This window comes from Idiotropiscis lumnitzeri, chromosome 3 (assembly GCF_059441095.1).
Source record: "Idiotropiscis lumnitzeri isolate Australia: NSW breed Sydney's pygmy pipehorse chromosome 3, RoL_Ilum_1.0, whole genome shotgun sequence".
Classification (NCBI taxonomy): Eukaryota; Metazoa; Chordata; class Actinopteri; order Syngnathiformes; family Syngnathidae; genus Idiotropiscis; species Idiotropiscis lumnitzeri.
Genome location: NC_142393.1, coordinates 2,002,003 through 2,020,785, shown reverse-complemented (window position 1 = coordinate 2,020,785; position 18,783 = coordinate 2,002,003). Strand labels below are relative to the sequence as shown.

Here is an 18,783-nt window from a genome sequence, read left to right as displayed (position 1 = left end):
AACATGTGTTCAAGTACGAGATGGCGACGTGGCCGCTTTATCTGGCACATGGATTTGGACGGTATTAATGTAATCTTTCTCTCGGTGACCGACAGGTTTGCTCGCAATTTATCTGAAACATCATGCCTCATCTTACAGATGAAAGTAAACAATTTGACATCTGGACCTGCAGCCAGGGGCGTTGAAAGGGGGGCGGGGCGGCGATTGGAATGGTGTCTGAGGGCCCAAGCACGGCCACATAGTATGTCGACAAAACAATCATTCACGCCTGCCGAGGCATTTTTAGAGTCTTTGATGTTCCAAAATAATATGATTGTGTTTGGGGTTCTTTTACATTGTGCTAAGTTTTTGCTTGGACCAGTGGTGTTCAAAATAAAGACTGTGGGACTTTTGCGGACCACTGGTCTTTTCTTTTCTTTTTTTTTTTTTCTTTTTTTTTAGGAGCCTCAGCTAGGCCCGGTTTATAATAGTTTGGCGTTTTTCATAGTAGTTGTTTTTTATTACATGATGTCATTCCTTTTAAATTCAGTTAGTTTTAATTCATTTTTAGAGAAGGTTGGTTATTATTTATTTTTGTATTTGTAATGCTTCATTTTTGGTGTTGTTTTAGTCTTGGTTTTTTGTTATATAGAATATCTGAGCATATAATAAAATAAAATAAAAAAAGGTCACTAAGTATAATGTAATAAAGTAGACTACAATTCTCAAAGGACAGTTTGACGTTCTTTCTTCTCTTTTTAATTAAAGGGGCAATTTATGAATTCATTTCAATTATACACAAATAAAAATGTTCGATTACGTCAACGTACTTTTTTGTATAATTGTATATCTATCCATCTATTTGCTACGCAGACCCAAAGGAGACATTCGCCCGATCACAAATTCGATGGATCAATGATTACAGCATGCGTTACAAATGCAATTAAAAAAGCAACTTACGACACTTGAGGGAATACGAGAGGTCGTTTGGGATGACATTTTGCTTGTACCTCTGCTGAAGAAAGTGGAGGTTGGCCTACAAAATGTGGTCTCGCTCAGGCACCGTAGTGCCCATGCTACAAAATGCATCCACTTCGAACTTCGCTTGTTGTATTCTATTAGGTCACCACTAGATGGCACCAAATTCTACACACTCTCCCTTTAAAAATGAACCCTGGAAGCTCATTTGTGACATTGACAATGACAAAAAAGAAAGGACAAAGAAAGCATTTTCCTTTGTATTTTGTTTCTGGAAGGAAAATGTTTTTTTCAATTTTAGATTTAGTTATTTTGTTAGTTTTCGTTAACTATAATAGCCTAGGCATATACGTACTAAAAATGAGTTTTGCCGCAAATATTTTTTTAAAGGGTGAGAGGATGTACAATTTTGGGCAATTCCGACGAGAACCATCATAAATACGAAGAGAACATCCAAAGACCACAAATGTTTCTTGCAATCAATTGAACACGGCCTTCCAATTCTGCTCCGTGGCCCACTTAGCCTTCAATTACTTGAGCCGACGCAAGCTCGGCCCGCCCTCCCGTGGCCTGGTAAATAATTGACAAGCTCTCCTCCCCTCGCTGCTGTGTGTCTTTCCATCCTCTTTGTCGTGTGTCTCATTAGGTTTTCCATCCGCGTGACCGCCCACCTCCCTCACTTGCAGCATGTCTCGTTTTCACCTGCTGCCCGCTGGATGTCGGTGGCGGTCGGAAGAAGACAAGCAAGCTGGCCGTAAGACAAAAAAAAAAAAAAAATCCCTGTCATACAAATTGTGCAAAGATTATTGTATCATAATAAGACAATATTTTTCCATTTTACATGCACATCTTGAAAATCAATTGTATGTTTTAATTATTATTTTCTTTTGCTAGTTTGAGTGTGCGGAGCCATGAGGGAGTTGCTCATCCTCGCGTTGGCTGCGTCGGTCGTGTCCTCCCGCTCGCACAGCATCTGGTGCGAGCTGGGTTGCGACTGTCGTGGGGATCTGAGGTTCACCATCTGCTCACGAGCCTTCTTCACGGAGCTTCCCGACAGGATCCCGCCCACCACTGAACTATTGGACCTGTCCCATAACCGCATCGTCGTCATCCCTGAGAACTCTTTCAACAAGAACCGCAAGCTGCGTGTGCTCCTGTTGCAGAACAACAACATCAGCGTGGTGCAGGATGGCGCCTTCTCACCGCTGGAGTTCCTGCAGAAGCTGGACCTCAGCTGGAACCGGATCTCCACCCTGGCCAAGGGTTTCTCAATGGGTTTGGCCTTCCTGCGGGAACTGCAGTTGGCTCACAACTCGCTGAGCAGCCTGGACAGTAGCAGCTTCTCGCACCTGGACAGCTTGCAGAAGTTGAACCTGAGCGGCAACAGCATCCGCACCATCCAGGTCAGATCGTTCACGTCACTGAGCAGCTTGCGACATCTGCACCTGGATGGAAACCGGCTGACTTCTCTGAAAAGCGGCATCTTCTCGATGCTGCGCTCGTTGGAGCTCCTCAATTTGGCCGGCAACCTCATCAACGAGACACAGGTGGGCCTCTTCAAGCCGCTCACCAGCATGACCCTCCTCAACCTGGCCAACAACCGGCTGACCAGCGTATACTTCAAGACCTTCCTGAGCCTCCACACCTACAGCACCCACATCCTGCTGGAGGGAAATCCCTGGAATTGTGACTGTGACCTGCAGAGAGTTTTTCGGAAGCTCAGGAGCATCCAGAGGCTCTTCCTGGATGACTACTACAACCTGACGTGCGCGCAGCCCGCCGTGCTGCGCAACTACCGGCTGACCCAGGTGGACACGGAACTGTGCATTGCCGAGACGGTCACCGTGCTCATCATCACCGTCACCGTGGTCATAACGGTGCTGGCCGCCATGCTGATGGGGGAGAGGAAGAGGAAACGGAAGAAGAGAAGGAAGCACTGGACGCAGCAGGGAGAACTATCAGACGAGTCAGACTACTGACGTTGATCCGTTTGATTTGATTTTCTTGTGGTACCTTGCCTGGTGAGTGGAGTCAATTCTTGACTGATAACGGTAGTCAACTGGAAACCGCATAACATTGGGACGTAACCAATAAATGACCGTACAACGTAGATTCTCTCTCTGTTGCAGACATAGATAGTCTGTGGAGTTTTATTTTTTTTGCAATGCATTGTCAATGGTATGTAAGCGATGTGCTGTGAGTCAAACATCAGCGCAAGGCGTTCACTTTGTGCAAGCGCTTGATCTAACTGTCACCGGGTGAACGGATTGCTGACTCATTAATGGCGTGCTAATTGGACGTGTATCATCGCATTCTCATCGTGATCGTATTGGAATGCATTGAAGCGGTTACGATGTCGCCATCTTGTTCGCTTTCAACTGGCTATTCGGGACATGTGGACAGTAATGACACTTCAGAGCATCCGTCTCACAATCACGATCGTTATCCAGCTTCTTGATGATTATGAAATATTTTCAATCAGATGTGAGATGGAAAACAGCCAAGACAGCGGGTCTCGAGGAACAGGACTGAAGAACACTGCTTTCAAGAATCTGTTTATAAATGTATACACCCTTATAATGTTCTGTCCTGGTTTTATGCTATAGCCTTCAGTGCAATGTTTCTTTATTAAAACATGTAACAAAAAAATGGGTGATCTTTTGGGGGGGCTGGAACAGATTTATGGTAATTAAAATTTATTTCAATGAGGAAAATGTAGGGGAATGCTGGTAAATTCACAAGTCGCAATTTGTCAGCCAGTCAACAATACTTCAAACAAGTGATTATTCGAAACTAATTATTGCCACTCCCAGTTTCAGTTTACTGTAAAACTAAATCTTGTTTACGTGAGTGTGAGTGTGAGTGTGTGTGCGTGTGTGTGCGCGTGTGGGTGGGGGTGTGCGTGTGTGTGTGTGTAAAAAATTGTTGGTATTTTGTAATTGCATTTCAATTCATTTATATGCGGAAAGATGACTTGAGATATGACTGTTTTGAGTTCTGAGGATGTTCAAGGATTTAAATTACTTTAATGCGGCAACAAGCATATCATGTTAGCATCTTCTTCTATGCGACTTCATTCCCAATAAAACCTCATCATGCCAGTTTGGATAGTAACTAAAAAGACCATCCTTAATTGTTTTATTTTACACCTTTACAAGCTTTTTCCGTCACACAGAAACGTACACTTTTTTCAGTGTTGAATGAAAGCTCTTCATATTTGAAAAACATTAAAACCCTGAACGCCCCGCGACCCTAGTGAGGAGAAGCGGTACAGATGATGGATGGATGGATAAAACCCTGAACGATCGGATGGAGTTGACATTCATATTCGCTCTCGACGAAAAACAGTCCCGATGACGTCACGTCAAATGTCAATCGGGTCTCGATCGCCCCCTGCAGGTACCAGGATTTAATGCAATCCTTGTGCACAGGATGCGTTTGGACATTATTGATTCTTTATCATTCTAAATGTAGAGTCTCTAAAAAGAGTTCTTGCTTTGTTTTGTTTTCGGGGGTTTTCATTATTTAATTTAAATTAAACGGAATACGCATAAATTGAATTCAGCTTGGACGTGGTTTTCGCTGTTGTTGACATAGGCCTTCAGCGTGACGTTTTCATTATTTTAATTTCACAATCATGATGAAGGTAAGAAAAGAAATCAGGTACAGGTTTCGTTGGGCGTCGTACGGTCGAGCCAGAGTCTCCGGTCTTGGTCGGCATTGTTCATTTATTAATACAATTGGGAGGCTCCCCTTTAAGCGACTCGTCTGAGTAAAGTCAGCGGATTTGAGCTGTATGCATACCAGATGTAGAAAAAATAAAGCCATCTACGTTCATCAACTGAACGCTCCAATTGATTGTTCAAGATGAACCGTCATGTATGCAGACATATATTCATAAATAGACACATATTCCAAAATGTCATTTTGGACAGCAATACTTATTCACGTGAAGGCAGTACAGGCGCGATGTAACAGAGTTTTCTATTTTGAAAGCAAATTACGGAAGTGTGTTTTATCCACCATGGCTGGCTTGATGCTGATGCCTGTGCGGGACAGGTGGGAACTCCGGTTGGGCGAGCTAACAAATAAGACAAACGAGCCGGCGACAAATAGATACTCGCACTACATTTACACAATACGCCGACTTGAATTGGATTAAAGCGGTATACGCAGACATTTTTATTGAATTTGATGGTGAAATGTCCTACCAGAGAGCGAAAACCTCGAATATAAAGTGCAAAATAATAGTTTGACGTGAATGGGATCGGTGACCTAAGCAGGTAAGCGGTTGATATTTATTAGTCACCATATTTGTTATTTGTCCGAACGTTGCCTCGCTCACACGATATAATTTGCTGTTGAAGTCCGTTTCTTTGATGCAGTAAATTTGGCATTAATTTTCCAATAAATGATCTGTTTTGTCTTTTAAAAGCGCTTTGGTTTGATATGACGTACAGTTGTATGTTGGAACGGTCTTGAAAGAAAAAAAAAGCACTTCCGCAACAGCGAGTGACTGACCTGTTTCAAAACTACGGCGCGAGGGCCACTGAGTGTCTTTGAAAAACTCTCTGGCTTGCTACGTAATTTATTAATTACAATAATTAATACGCGAATGCTGTAATGGTACACTCGCCTGACTTGTTTGCGAGCAGCGTAGCGTAGGATCGGTTCCCACTCTGTGACGGTGTTTGTGTGTGCCTTGCGACTGGCTGGCGACCAGTTCAGGGTGTAGTGCACCTTTCGTCCTTAGTCAGCCTTGATTGGCTCCAGCATCCCCTGCGACCCTGTTACCGGATATGCGGTGTGGATCATGCATGACATGACACGACAATAATTAATATAAAGTGTACAGAAATGCTCCAAAGCATGATTATGGAATCAGGGGACTTTGTTCAGAATCAATCTTTCTTTTTAAAGCATTCTTATAGTTGGCAAAAAAAAAAAAGGCCTGTAAAATCTTGACCAAAAAGTCCTTTAGAAACATTGCTTTATGAATAGAAAGTAGCAAATGAGTTAATGATTTTGAACAAACAAAATCGCTGAAGAAAATGAATAAGAGGAAAAAGCTCTCAAATAACAATCATGTTAAAAATGTATTGCACAAAAGTTAAATGAAGAATTGTACCTTAGTAAAATTAAAAAAACAAATAATCTGCAAACATTAAATGCAAATGGAGTATGTGTTAAAGTAACACGACGAAACTATTTATAGGCATTCACGTACCACTTGCAGTACTGTGAGGATCATTTGTGCATTTGTTGGTTGCTGTGCATGACCATTTACCACATGATTACTTCAGTATTTGCCTCTTCTGGGAGTTCTCATTTTGTATTTGTGCATTTTCCTATTCAGTAAAGTGCTTCCGTCACTGTTGCTCTCCTTTTGTGTCCACTTCATTCGAGTACTTGAAGCTTGCTCAAAAGTCACCTTTTGGCTCACAACACAAAGCTTATTAAAAAAACAAAAACAAAAACAACAAGTGAGGCTTGTATTTGGGCTCAGAAGATCGTTGAGGGAATTTCAAGGTGATGATGTCTGCATTTTATATTTCCCCAGATATGCCAGCTGATGACAAGGTTGCCATCCTGACCGACGATGAGGAGGAGCCACAGAACAAGTCAGTGCCGGAGGGGGCCTTCAACAAACTGTCATTGCAGCAGACAAACGTTCCTGATCCTGCTCCTCTTTCCGTCGACCCCTCCGCCGATCTGTCGGTGAGCTCGCAGTCCAGGCCGTCCGGCTCCTTGAACTGCTGTCAGAGGCTATTGTACCGTATCAACACTCAGCTCCTCATCTCCAAAGTCTTCTATTTCTTCTTCTATGCCGCCTACGGCTCCCTACACCCGCTGCTCGCAGTCTACTATAAGCAGCTGGGCATGTCTGCCAGTCGCAGCGGCCTCCTGGTGGGCATCCGCTACTTCATCGAGTTCTGCAGCGCGCCGTTCTGGGGCCTTGTGGCCGACCGCTTCAAGAAGGGGAAGGCGGTGTTGCTCTTCTCGGTCTTCTGCTGGTTGGTGTTCAACTGCGGCATCGGCTTTGTGAAGCCAGCCGACATGAAATGTGTGGAGAAAGGTGCCGACGTGACCACGGCGCCGCCGACGACCAGCGCGCTCCCGCCCGCGAACGTCACACAGGAGGGCAACTCCAGCGAGCGCGTCCGCCGCACAATCTTTGACCTCCACCGGCTCACTAAGTTCCCAGTCCCCAGAACCAGGCGAAGCATCAACGATACAACCCCCGATATCAACACCACCACCACAACTGTGACGCCTCTTCCGACGAGCAGTCCCAAGGAGCACCAAATCATCTACGATAACGTCCAAGTGGAGAACATCTTCCTCATCATTTTACTTCTCATCATTGTGGGCGAGTTCTTCAGCGCTCCGGCCGTCACCATCGTGGACACGGTCACTCTGCAGTACCTGGGCAAGGCCCGCGATCGCTACGGCTTGCAGAGGATGTGGGGCTCTCTGGGCTGGGGGCTGGCCATGCTGCTGGTGGGCATCTGGATCGACCACACGCACATCAGCGTCGCAATCGACGGCCTCGGCTGCATCGTGCCCGACTTCCGCCTGCGCAACTATCAGATCGCATTCATCGTCTTCGGTGTGCTTATGGGCGTGGCTTTTGTCGTTGCCACTCAGTTCTGCTTTGAAACTGGCGGCGAATATCGGCAGGAGGTTCCAGAGGGGGTCGCGGAAGAGCCGCGCAACCCGCGGGCGCCGTCCAACCCGGACGCAAACGGCGGTAGCGCCGATGGCGACCAGGAATTCCACTACAGCGACCTTCTGAAGCTGCTGTGCAGCGTGCGTTACAGCTCGGTGCTCTTCGTGGCCTGGTTCATGGGCTTCGGTTACGGCTTTGTCTTCAGCTTCCTGTACTGGCACCTGGCGGACCTTCATGGCACCTACACGCTCTTTGGCGTCTGCTCTGTCCTGAGCCACGTCTCGGAGCTCGGCGCTTACTTCACCAGCCACAAGTTCATCGAGCTGGTGGGACACATCAGGTGAGACCTTGAACGTGTCTTCCCACTTGTTCAACTCAAGTTCCCGGCCCACTACATTATTTAGAAAAGTGTTTCTCAACCTTTTTCTAGTGATGGCACAGATTTCACACCCGGGAAAAAAAAATTGCACGGCACACCACTTAGCAAAGCGAGTCACATACGCTCTAAAATCCGTAATATTTGGCCAATCTTTCTAATATTTTCAGAGGTCGAGATGTGCGTAAGTAGAAATGTCGACATCAATTTTGGTGACATTGATCGTAGTTTTTGCTCACTTTTAGTTCCTTGGCGCATCACTGGACGGCAAGTGCGGCGGGATATATTGTATCACATTTGTGTCTGCAAACCAAAGACCCATTGGAACCATTTTGTAAAAGAGAGCCACAAAATGTTTGGACTTTTCCTCTATTATTTTAAATCTGCAGCAGACACCCGCTGAACTAGGTGCCTTGTCAAAGCAATAATTCAGTGCATCCACCATATTGGATGTGGCAATTCTATTAGTCTTATAGTCGGCAAATATTCGTAAAATTGAGTTAGAATGACAGAAAGCAATCAAAAGAAATTGTTCAGTATTTATCCGATGAGTTCTGGCTTGATGCCAGTGAACGAGGCATCTTCACTTCAATTTGTATCACTTTGCCACATCCGATGCGGCTGTGGCGTCGACGAACTCAAGAAGACGTCTTTGTATTGTAAACGCTGACTATGATCTTTCTTGCTTGCGGTTGTCGCAAAGGTCCATTCAAGCGGCAGTGCTGCGCAAATATATGGACTCAATCGTAATTGCTGTCTCCTAGGGTATTCATAATAAATAATTAATTATTATCAACTAATAATCAAAAAATATAATTTTCCTGTACCGTCCCAGTCCCGTGATTAAAGGTAAAGTTGATTTAGGATTCCCAGGACCCGCGAGATTCCCGAAAAAAAGTCAGCCTTGAGTCTGTACACTTTCAAAGTCACAGATACTACACTAGAACATGAGGATGCTGACCTCAAGTCTGTACCTTACATGCTTGTCATTGTATATTGATGCCAAATCTCGACCAATTGATGGGATATCTGAGAATATTTCATAGCTGTTGACTGTCAAATTCAATCTCGCGTTCAACTTTTTTGTCGCCATTTCTTTTTTGGCATTCTGCCTGAGTTGCCACTCCCTCACTGTATGGGAACAAATGATTTTATATCTGTTATGATTGTCACCGTAGTGTAAAGGCAACTATGTGGCCCAATACAAAATTAGTTTGACACTTCTGCGGACTATCAGATGATTTTTGGTAATAGAATAAATTAAAAAATGTTTATACAAATTTGAATCCCACAAAAGAAATGACAATTTTAATTTCCCGATTGGGAGAAGCAGAGTTCCCGAAGCCTTGCCGCTTTGCAGGATTCAGTGTTCATCTCCTACAACATGCCCCATCGATCCATCTGTTGTTGATGTGATGGTGAATTCGCAGTCGGCTGCAACATTTTTGGAGCATGGGTTTGGTGTTGTTCACATTCTGCGTGGAAGCCATTAAAGCGACATGACACGACCGAGACTACACGTTGAAGCAGTGCAACGACATGGTGGTGCTATTTTTCAAAGGTGGCACCTAGTTGTCACATGCGTGTGAATTTGCGTGTCTGCAAACACATTTTGTGTGTGTGTGTTCTGAGCAAACGCGACAATTCCGCCTTGTGATGAATTTGTGGTCTAAGGGTGGGTCATGTTTCCATTGCTTGGGTCATGTAGAACAGCGTCGTGAGGACGTCACTTGAATTTTTTTTTAATTTTTTTTTGCCTTCAGGGTGCTCTACATCGGCCTGGGCTGCAACACTGCTCGCTACCTCTACATCTCGTACCTGAAGAATGCTTGGACTGTGCTGCCAGTAGAAGTCCTCCAAGGTAACGTCACGGGCATAAGAGCGTTCGGAGATGGGTGTCCAACTCGAGGCTTGGGGGCTCAATCCGACCTGCCGCGTCATTTTATGTGCCCTGTCAGACAAATCATGTCGGTCAACTTGATGTTTCTCACTCAAATCTGTGCCAAAATTCAGAATGGTCTTCATTTTTCATAACTCTTAATTTATTTAAAATATATATATATATTTTTTTTTTTGCTTGGATGGAGGGACCCAGGTGGAGAAGAAGGTTAGTCTTCGGGAAGTCACTGAGCTCCTAAAATCTTAATATTTTAACTTGTATTTTATTTGGTTTCTTGTCAGATGCGAGACGTAGTTCAATTCCAGGAGTGGAATTTTATACCACTACTGTACAGTTGAGCCGGCAAAACCTGTCAGAATTGTATGGTGACATCTTGTTAGATTAAACGTCCCGTGTGTGAAGCGTACGTCAGCAGTGATGCAGGCTGTCTGGCTGCCCACAGACTCTGAGAGATGAGACGAGGGCTTTTTTCCTCATGATTTTGTAGCCTCATTTTATGTTTGTCACCTAGACCGTATACATCATGCGGTGCTCATCCTCTCACTTACAAAAGACTACATTACTCACTCCTAAATGAACATAAATTGTATAATTAAGTATGCAAATATACCCAAAGGAATTTTATTACTCTCTCACTCAATTGAACTGAAGTATGTCGTTACATAAGTTCGTTTTTTTTTTTTTAATTGGCAAAGAAGTATGTGAATGTTACAGGATGTCATGTGACCTGTGGTTGTGTTGCAGGTGTGACCCACGCCTCTGTTTGGGCCGCTTGTATTTCCTACTTGAGCGCGGCTGTCCCGCCAGCTCTCAGGACGTCCGCCCAAGGCATCCTGCAGGGTCTTCACCTCGGCCTGGGCCGCGGCTGCGGGGCCATGGTGGGGGGGCTGCTGGTCGGATATTTTGGTACGATTCCCTACTTCGGTTGTGATTGGGATTCATTTGCGTGTGTTAATCTTAAATGATGTCTATAGTTGACTCTTCGCTGCAAACGCTTGCCTCCATGTGAAAGTTCCGCAGTGTGAAGCCATGTCGACGACAAAAGACAAATATAATAGATTTACAGTCTACGCTATCTGCCCAGTATCGTTCCTCGTTTATCGGCACAAAAATGCTTGATAGACATCACAAAAGTTATGCGGTCTGACAGCATTTCGCGAAGGTCAGCAGCTCCTAAATTTAACGTTATTTAGTAATAAGGAAAAAATGTTCACAGTATAAACTTGGGAACTTGGAAATATTTCTTACTATATTCAGAATAAACTTCTCATTGGAATTGAGTTTTATTAAATGGAAATGTATTCTGTTTAAGTATACTTGTAATTTTTTTTAGTCATAAGCGAGCACCAATGCAAAGTAGATGCCTCGTCTTTCCCACTTGAGAGCGCATTGGAGTGTTCAAATTCTTTTTTTCTTTTTCCACTTCACTTGAGAGCGCCAACATCTCTGAAGCTTGCGCGTTACCCACATTTTATTTCCCTACGCAAAGCAAGAACATACTAAACGATTGTTCATTACTGGGGAATAAAAACAGTAAACCGGGACACTTTCACATCAAGGTATCACGGAAATTGGATCAAATCTGCTCGTCAGGATTATTCTAAAATAGATTTTCGCCATGTTTTCCTTTTGAGAGCCACGCTTCCTTTAGGGAAATTCTTGGTTCCTTCTGCTTCATTCCCATCAATTCACATTAATTCTCATGAAAAGTTTCCAACTTAGAAAATTCTTGTAACGACCCAACTACATACTACTGTGACTGTTTTCAATTTTTGCAGGTGCTGCAGCGTCATTCCGGGGGATTGGCATGGCTTCCCTGATCATTCTCCTCATCTTCGCCCTCATCCAGTGTCTGGCGGGCCAAACGGAGGAAAACGGTGGGTAACCCTCACGTAGTGCCAGGCTACAAATACAATGGCACGGTTATAACAATTTGGGAATTTAGTTTTTATTTCGTTTGAGTTTTTTTTTTTTTTCGCTTTATCATAGTTCGTGTTCAGAGCGGGTTTAAGATTTTTCGAAAATACTTTGATTTAATTTTTAGTTTCATTGGTTTTTTTTGTGCGCATGATAAAAAAAAAAGAAAAACTTTGTTAAAGTATTGTATAATAAAAACACAACCAAAATATGACTTCAAAAACAACCATCCACAAATGAAATGTAACAGTCCACGGACTTTGAATTCCAATAAACGCAGTGCAGATTACTGCTTCTAAAGTTGGATGCATCGCCACCCGAGCGTCTTAAATAATCGAGGTTGGGCTCACGTTCCATGTTCCCATGTGATATCGGCATGCAAGCCATTACAAACATTCAAACCGCAAGGGCAACGTCATCTCGTGGCGCTTTTTTATTTGCTGCTGTGAGATGACGTCACTTGAAAAAAGGCGCACACGACTGTTCGGCATTCCTTCTTCTGGCTAACAGCTGTGCTAACACCAAACAAACTCAACACCAGGATCATATATGAAATTCATTCAAATAAGACATTTCCGCAATAATTCTAGTTGGCCTAAAAAATTTCAGTTAATTTTGTTTTGAATTTTTTTATTTCATTCCATAATATTTTTTTCAATTTTTGTCTTCGTAAATTTGTTTCTTATCATTAACAAAAATGAAATTTGACATTAGTGGGCATGTATAGGATGTAAATACAGAAAGAGGATCCCTGCTTTATGAAGGTCCTGACAAAATTGAGGTGAAAAGCGACGTGCGATCAATATGACGGCACAGCCGGTGAGCATGGCACAATGTTAAGTGTTTACATTTGTTTGTTTATAGTTCTGGCCTGTCCCGACGGTGGACGAGGACTTAGCACGTCCACCGAACACTTCGGAGGTTGTGCTCCAAAATGTTTTCCGACCCTCTGTGTGCTCGCGTAGTTATTGTTATTCCGATTACTAATGAATTTATGGTAAACAATGGGACAAATTTGGGTTACTATGCCACTGTCATAAGAACGTAACTGGGTCGTAAACTGAAGATCAAGGAGAGTCGAACCCCCGACCTCAGCACTGTGAAACAGATGTGCTAACCGCTTAGCCGACCTATTCAAATCAAACATTGACATTTTCTTCGTTCTTGTGTGTCTCACTAGAGCCCAAAATGCTGGCAGAGAACATTCCGGTCCCCTCCAGCCCTGTTCCCATCGCCACCATTGACTTGGCGGAGAACCAAAGCAGGGACCAAGGAGGCAGCCCCGCCCTCAACCAGCCGGTCGTCCCTCTTCCTGTGAAGAAGACCAAACACCAAGAAGAGCAGGAAGACATCGCCCGGCCGGCCTGGGTGCTCTCGGGTTCCCCCTGGGTCAGCATCGCCTTCGCAATCGTGCAGATCAAAGAGATGGTCAACATGGCGAAGAATGCGCAGCTGCCACGTGAGACTCAGCGCCGACAGGTGAACCATGTCGCTTGCACCAACCCTCTCAATTCAAATGAAGTCTTGTACAAGTCTCAGGAGAAAAACTTTCACTTTATAACGTTTGGTTTCATAAAATGGTACTTCCGGGTGGCAGAACACGAGGGACTTCCTCTGAACCCAACTGAAAATCCTGACAACAAAACGCCTTGTGTTTGGGGATGGGTCAGCAAATATACCTCAAAAGATTTCATTTTGTTTTGAGTTCCTAGAAGAAAAAAAATATACAAATAATTCTCCACAACGTGTGGGCGAGGAGGTTAACGGAATTAATTTAGTAAATAGTTGTTAAGAGAGAATGTACTAGCTAGCCACTTCTAAAAATTTCAACTGGGGTCGGACCCTCTATCGCTGGGTTTGTTGACGATATTTTCTTCATCAAATGACTCGCACACCACCAAGGCATTTAGCAACATTTAACGGCTAGCCTTCTGGCTTCATGACATCCATTTCAGCTTCAGAAGATTACATCTTTGTCTTTAAAGTCCATTAATTGGCCACGCTCTCTCTGATGATGTTTTAGGCGCGTCCCGATCCGATACCGATATCTGATAGCAGCAAAAAAGGAAAAACAAAAAACACTTAGCGCATTATTTTGGTGTAAATCCAAACTCTCCAATATTTGTACTCGTATACCAGCCGTCCGTTCAAGACTTCACACCTGCTCTTCTATCCAGCACTTTATTTGTTTTTTATTGACTTTATTAGGGTTATTTCTCAAGGTCCTTTAATTTTGTATTCAAGTACAGTACATTCTCATGTTTGAGGTTAAATTGATGTCATCCAAATTCTTGGCATAAATGAGTTATGTTTTCTCATACCAACTGGTGCTGACTATTGTTCTTTGGGTGGAGTCTCTTGTAACATTTCGAATTGCATCGGTATCGGGCCGTACTCGAGGCTGCGAAATTTAAATCGATTCGAAGTGAAAAACTTGTGACATCCCTAGTAATTGTAGGAGCCATATTTCTCATTTTGTATTTTTTGATTAAGCCCTTTGATTTTATGGTCATGTTTGGGCATTTCTATCTTTTAATAGCAATCACAGCCGCAGTGCTGTCTCCGTTTGAAGCAATTCACCTCATGTAACGCAACTTCTTCTTTTCAACTGACCATTCACATGTTAAAAGTGTGGGTGGGAGACAAGAAGGCTAAATCAACATTGAAGCCATTTTGCCTATTTTTGCTCAGGCCAATGAAATGTAAGGATTTGTTCACTATTGTTCCATCTTTTGCCACCCGCAAGAATGTGTGACGTCTGTTTTATATCTCCTACGAAGCACTCAGCATTCAGTTTTCTCTCTCTCTCAAGTTAGTGTTGACTGTAGACTGACAGGGTGTGCGGCTTGACAATGATTTCCTGTGCGCTGATAACACTCTTCTGACTTGCTTCCTCTTCTTCCTGGTTGGCCTCATTCGCTGCAGAGAGGTGAGACATTTGTTACCCCGTTTACCGTGTTTTTGTTTCTTGGACTGTGGTGTACATGTGAGGCCTTCAGTGACATACTTCAGGATGACCTCTCACACATACCGCTAGAATGCTGTCACACACAAACACTTTCAGGCACGTTACTGAAATGCTCACACACACACTGCAGATTTTTTTTTTTTTACACACTTTCTTCTAAAACACTCTCATACACTCTACTGTAATCCTCTCTCGAGACATAGGTCTGACTGTCATGAAAGGAAATACGCTTCTTCCTTAAGATGGGACCATGGTGCAGCAGATACAATTAAAACCGCAGGGGCCCTAAAATTGAACCATGTGGAACACCATATGGGACTCAGCTAACACAAAAACCTATGTCTGCCAAGCAACCTCTAAACCACTCTAGAACAATAATGCTAATGCCAATAATAATTTAGTCACGTGTACGGAAGTGTTTCAGTCTTGTATTGAATGCATTTTTGTAGTATTTGGTTAACAACATTCGTCTTGTAAACGCAACCATTTGAGACGTGCTTCTAAAAAAGGCGGCAGTGAAAGTTGAAGCTAGTAAAGGAAAATGCAAACCTTTTCGTCGTAAGAAAAAAAAAATCAAATCTTTGCTTGAGTAGTGTGTTTTGAGAGCATTTGAGTCACACGTGTGACAGGAAATCCTGCATCATGTCCCTGACGGTCCGTCATCATCTTCCATGTATGTCTTTGAGCCACTGTGTGCAAGCACAAACATGGACGTGGGTCAGCTGTTTCTCGTCTTCATGACCAGGTTCCTAATGAGGGAGTGGCGGCGGAGACGACGCACAGGAGCGCCGACGATCGTGACATTGTGCCCACAGCCGGACCGAGCCCCTCCCCCGCAGCGCCGACAGACTGTAACAAAGGACACAAGACGGCGGATGGGAAAAACCGCTTCAAATATCAGTAGTTGAACTTGCTGACACTTTAACTCTTCCGCTGATGACAAAGTGCCTCTTTCGTAGGTTGTACCATATGATGGTGATTTAATTTCAACTTAACTGAAGAGTTGAGTCTGTTTTCACGCTTTTCTGAGCTGGAGGCATTTTTATGTGAAACCAGTTTTTACGTCAGCGTCGCTGTTTGCTTGACAGAAGTCGATTTTACTCGCCTTATCTTCCACGTTCCCAGCGAAGCACTGAAATACTCGAAACAGTATTTATAACCATCCTGTCATCACAGTCCTTTCAGATCATTTGCATCATGAATTAGAGCTATGGTGACTGCAGTTTGGGAAATTGTGCCGTGAAAACTCTCAGCTCACTGAAAGTGACCATTTAAAATAAAATGCCAAAGAATTCTTAGTACTGTACATGTCCTCCTGGAGGCCTGTTTCATCCGTCTGATCTTGATTTTACTCTGACAAAAAAATAGTTCCTTCCCTGCACGATGTAAAAATACTTGACTCCGTGCAAAATGTTTTTGCAGTTATTTTATTGACCAGTAGGTGGCAGTAGCTCACTAGAAAAACCGTGTTTCCCCCAAGCTCAGTGGCTTGCGTGTGCAGGGTTATTGAGGTCGTGATACGCCTACAAATGATTGGCGTGTGTGGGAGGACAGTATTAAGCTTCCTCAAGAAGTAGACTATTGTTTAAAAAAAAATACATAAGTGAATTTGTTGGTGTGATGTGTGTAGACCCCCCTAGGACTCAAGCTGCTGCTTCCCAACCACAAGTGAAGGGTGCCTCAGCAGCAGGGCTTTTCTACACCCCCACCGCCCGCCCCACATAATAGAAATGGTTTAACTCATTCAAATTCAACTAGCTTGTTTAAAGAAAACAGATTCCAGAATCCCCATGTGTCATTGCAATGTCGAAGGGGGCTTTCCGGTCGTGTCGTTAATGAGAATATCATCGTTAATATCAGCTGTATCTTTCAAGCCCCGCCTACTTGCCAGCAACGGCAAGTAAGCGGGGGATTTCCAACACTTTGACATTCCAGCATCTCAAGCGGTGGCCGTGTTATTGATCGGCCATCTCGATGTTGCCTTCAGCTTTGTTTTGGACAAGCACGTTTGAATCGTCAGATGCTAATCGTTACAACTCCTTGAGTCGATTAGTGGGTTTCAAATCGCAAAATGCCACCGGGGTCCTTTGTGAGGGCGCTTTGACGTTTCTCAGCATGTTCCTTGTATTTCCTCTAAAATCTTAAGCACGTTACAAATATCTTTGCAGGCATTCATGTTAACATAATAATTACATGTTTGAAACAAAAGACTCGGAGAAAATTCAACATTTTCATCGACCAGCTGCAAAGCTTTGTGGCTTTTTAATTCTTTTCATTTGTTTTGTTTCTGCATCATTTTACCTTCTCAAAGATTTTGAGAGGAATACACACTGCAATATTTTACATGTTAATCAATATCTGAAATGTGAGATACCGATACGATGGTTCTGTAGGTTTGCCAGTTGTGATAACTTAGCACACGTTTTTTTTTTTTTTTTGGCTGCATGTCAGGTGTGCGGCACCTGCATATGATGTGGTACCGGTAAATCCATTCTTGATGCCATTTGGTTGACTCAGGCTGACTGGTCGGGCCTGAAATACTGATGGGAACCCAGACAATCTTCAGCACTGACGAATTGTTTTAACCCTCTAAGCCCAATAAATGATTATTTGAACACAAACAAAATTGCAACATATTAGATAGATAACATTGGTCTGCAAATGCTTTCTAAAACGTTCAAATTAGGTAAGCAAGTAAACTTTTCAAGATTATTTTTGGTGCTGATTCTGAATTTGCCCGTCGGGTTTTCATAATAATGACAGTATATGAAAAATAGTAATATATTGTTGAATAATTCATAAAGGGTTCGTTTTAACAACGGGTTTATTTTTTAGGGATATTTAACATCATAGCTGTAAATGATATGATAAAAATCTCGAAAACCTGACGTTCTCGGAAAACATTTAAATTCACTTTTTTTTTAATCATCAAAAATCTTTTTAGGTGCATTTTTCATTGTACTTTTCTGTTGACCAGTATAATATAACAATAGCCAGAGGCATGTTTTCTTCATCCTCTGTAAAGAATGTTGTATTATAACTTACTGAGGAGCTGTGAGCGTCTCCATGTGTATCCATCTGTCCGAATTACACCGCCCCCTGGTGGCCAAACTGCATGTACACCATATCCAGCAGCACGATGTCCATTAAAATGAAGCAAAACATGTGACACAAACTCTTTCATTTCCATTCCTTTACAATGTATTATATCATTTCTGTATATTTCTACAGTGAGAAATCTTATAGAGTGACATTTTTCTTTTAAAAACTCAAACAGAATTTGAATCGGTGCTTCTACTTTTACAGTTTTGGGTTGTTTTTTTGGGGGGGGGTTGTTTGTTTTTTGTTTTGTTTTTTTACACAATTTTTAGTTGTATGTACCTAAGTGTTGTTTTGCCACCTCAGGCTGTACGCCGCTGAACTGAGCTAAAGTCGCAAACGTAGAAGCGTTGTTTTGAAACGTCGCTCAGATCGTGTGTGCGTGCGCGTGCGAGCGAGCGCATGCACCCCCTCCTCTGGAGATGTGATCTGTAATTAAAGGTGTTTGCGTGTGGACCGCTCACCTTTGCGTGAATGTCACCGACTATGCGCTCATTGTGTTGGCAGTGATGTGGGCGGAGCCGCGTGCGGGTACTTGTGTGCCAGGAAGTTGCAGAGGTTTGTTTCTAATTGAGTCAGGGACTTGTGTTGGTGAGGTAGGCGTGTGCGTGGGGGGGAGGCGGCGGCGGCTCTAATCTCAGGATGCTGCTGCTGCTGTTGCTGCCTGCTGGCTGCACATCAAAAAGTTCTCAGCAATAATCATGCAAATCGTGCCAGTGGCCGCATTGTTTCAACAGTAGCGTTCTGTCGTCTTCCCCATCTTAGTCTGAGAGCTGGGGTGACTTTTAAACTGAGAAAACACTCGACGTGTGTTCAAACTATGGTAGGTGGGGCAGTTGCAGCCCGCCGGTTTTTGTTTTGTTTCTTTTTTAGCAGCCCGTGATGAATATTAAAAT

At 43.4% G+C, this 18,783-nt stretch overlaps 2 protein-coding genes across 2 annotated transcripts; both read left to right on the top strand.

Annotated features, from left to right (window-relative positions):
• Positions 1 to 1,857: 1,857 nt before the first annotated feature.
• On the top strand, positions 1,858 to 2,936 carry LOC148339380 (uncharacterized). Its single transcript, XM_088291740.1, has one exon. It carries the CDS (start codon positions 1,869 to 1,871, stop codon positions 2,934 to 2,936), a length of 1,068 nt encoding a protein of 355 aa, XP_088147866.1. The 5' UTR covers positions 1,858 to 1,868.
• Positions 2,937 to 4,987: 2,051 nt separating this feature from the next.
• Positions 4,988 to 16,094, top strand: LOC148339379 (major facilitator superfamily domain-containing protein 6-A-like). The gene is made up of 7 exons (XM_088291323.1): positions 4,988 to 5,240; positions 6,518 to 7,967; positions 9,767 to 9,864; positions 10,648 to 10,809; positions 11,682 to 11,780; positions 13,001 to 13,299; positions 15,534 to 16,094. Exons 2-7 carry the CDS (start codon positions 6,520 to 6,522, stop codon positions 15,690 to 15,692), a joined length of 2,265 nt encoding a protein of 754 aa, XP_088147449.1. The 5' UTR covers positions 4,988 to 5,240; positions 6,518 to 6,519; the 3' UTR covers positions 15,693 to 16,094.
• Positions 16,095 to 18,783: the final 2,689 nt, after the last annotated feature.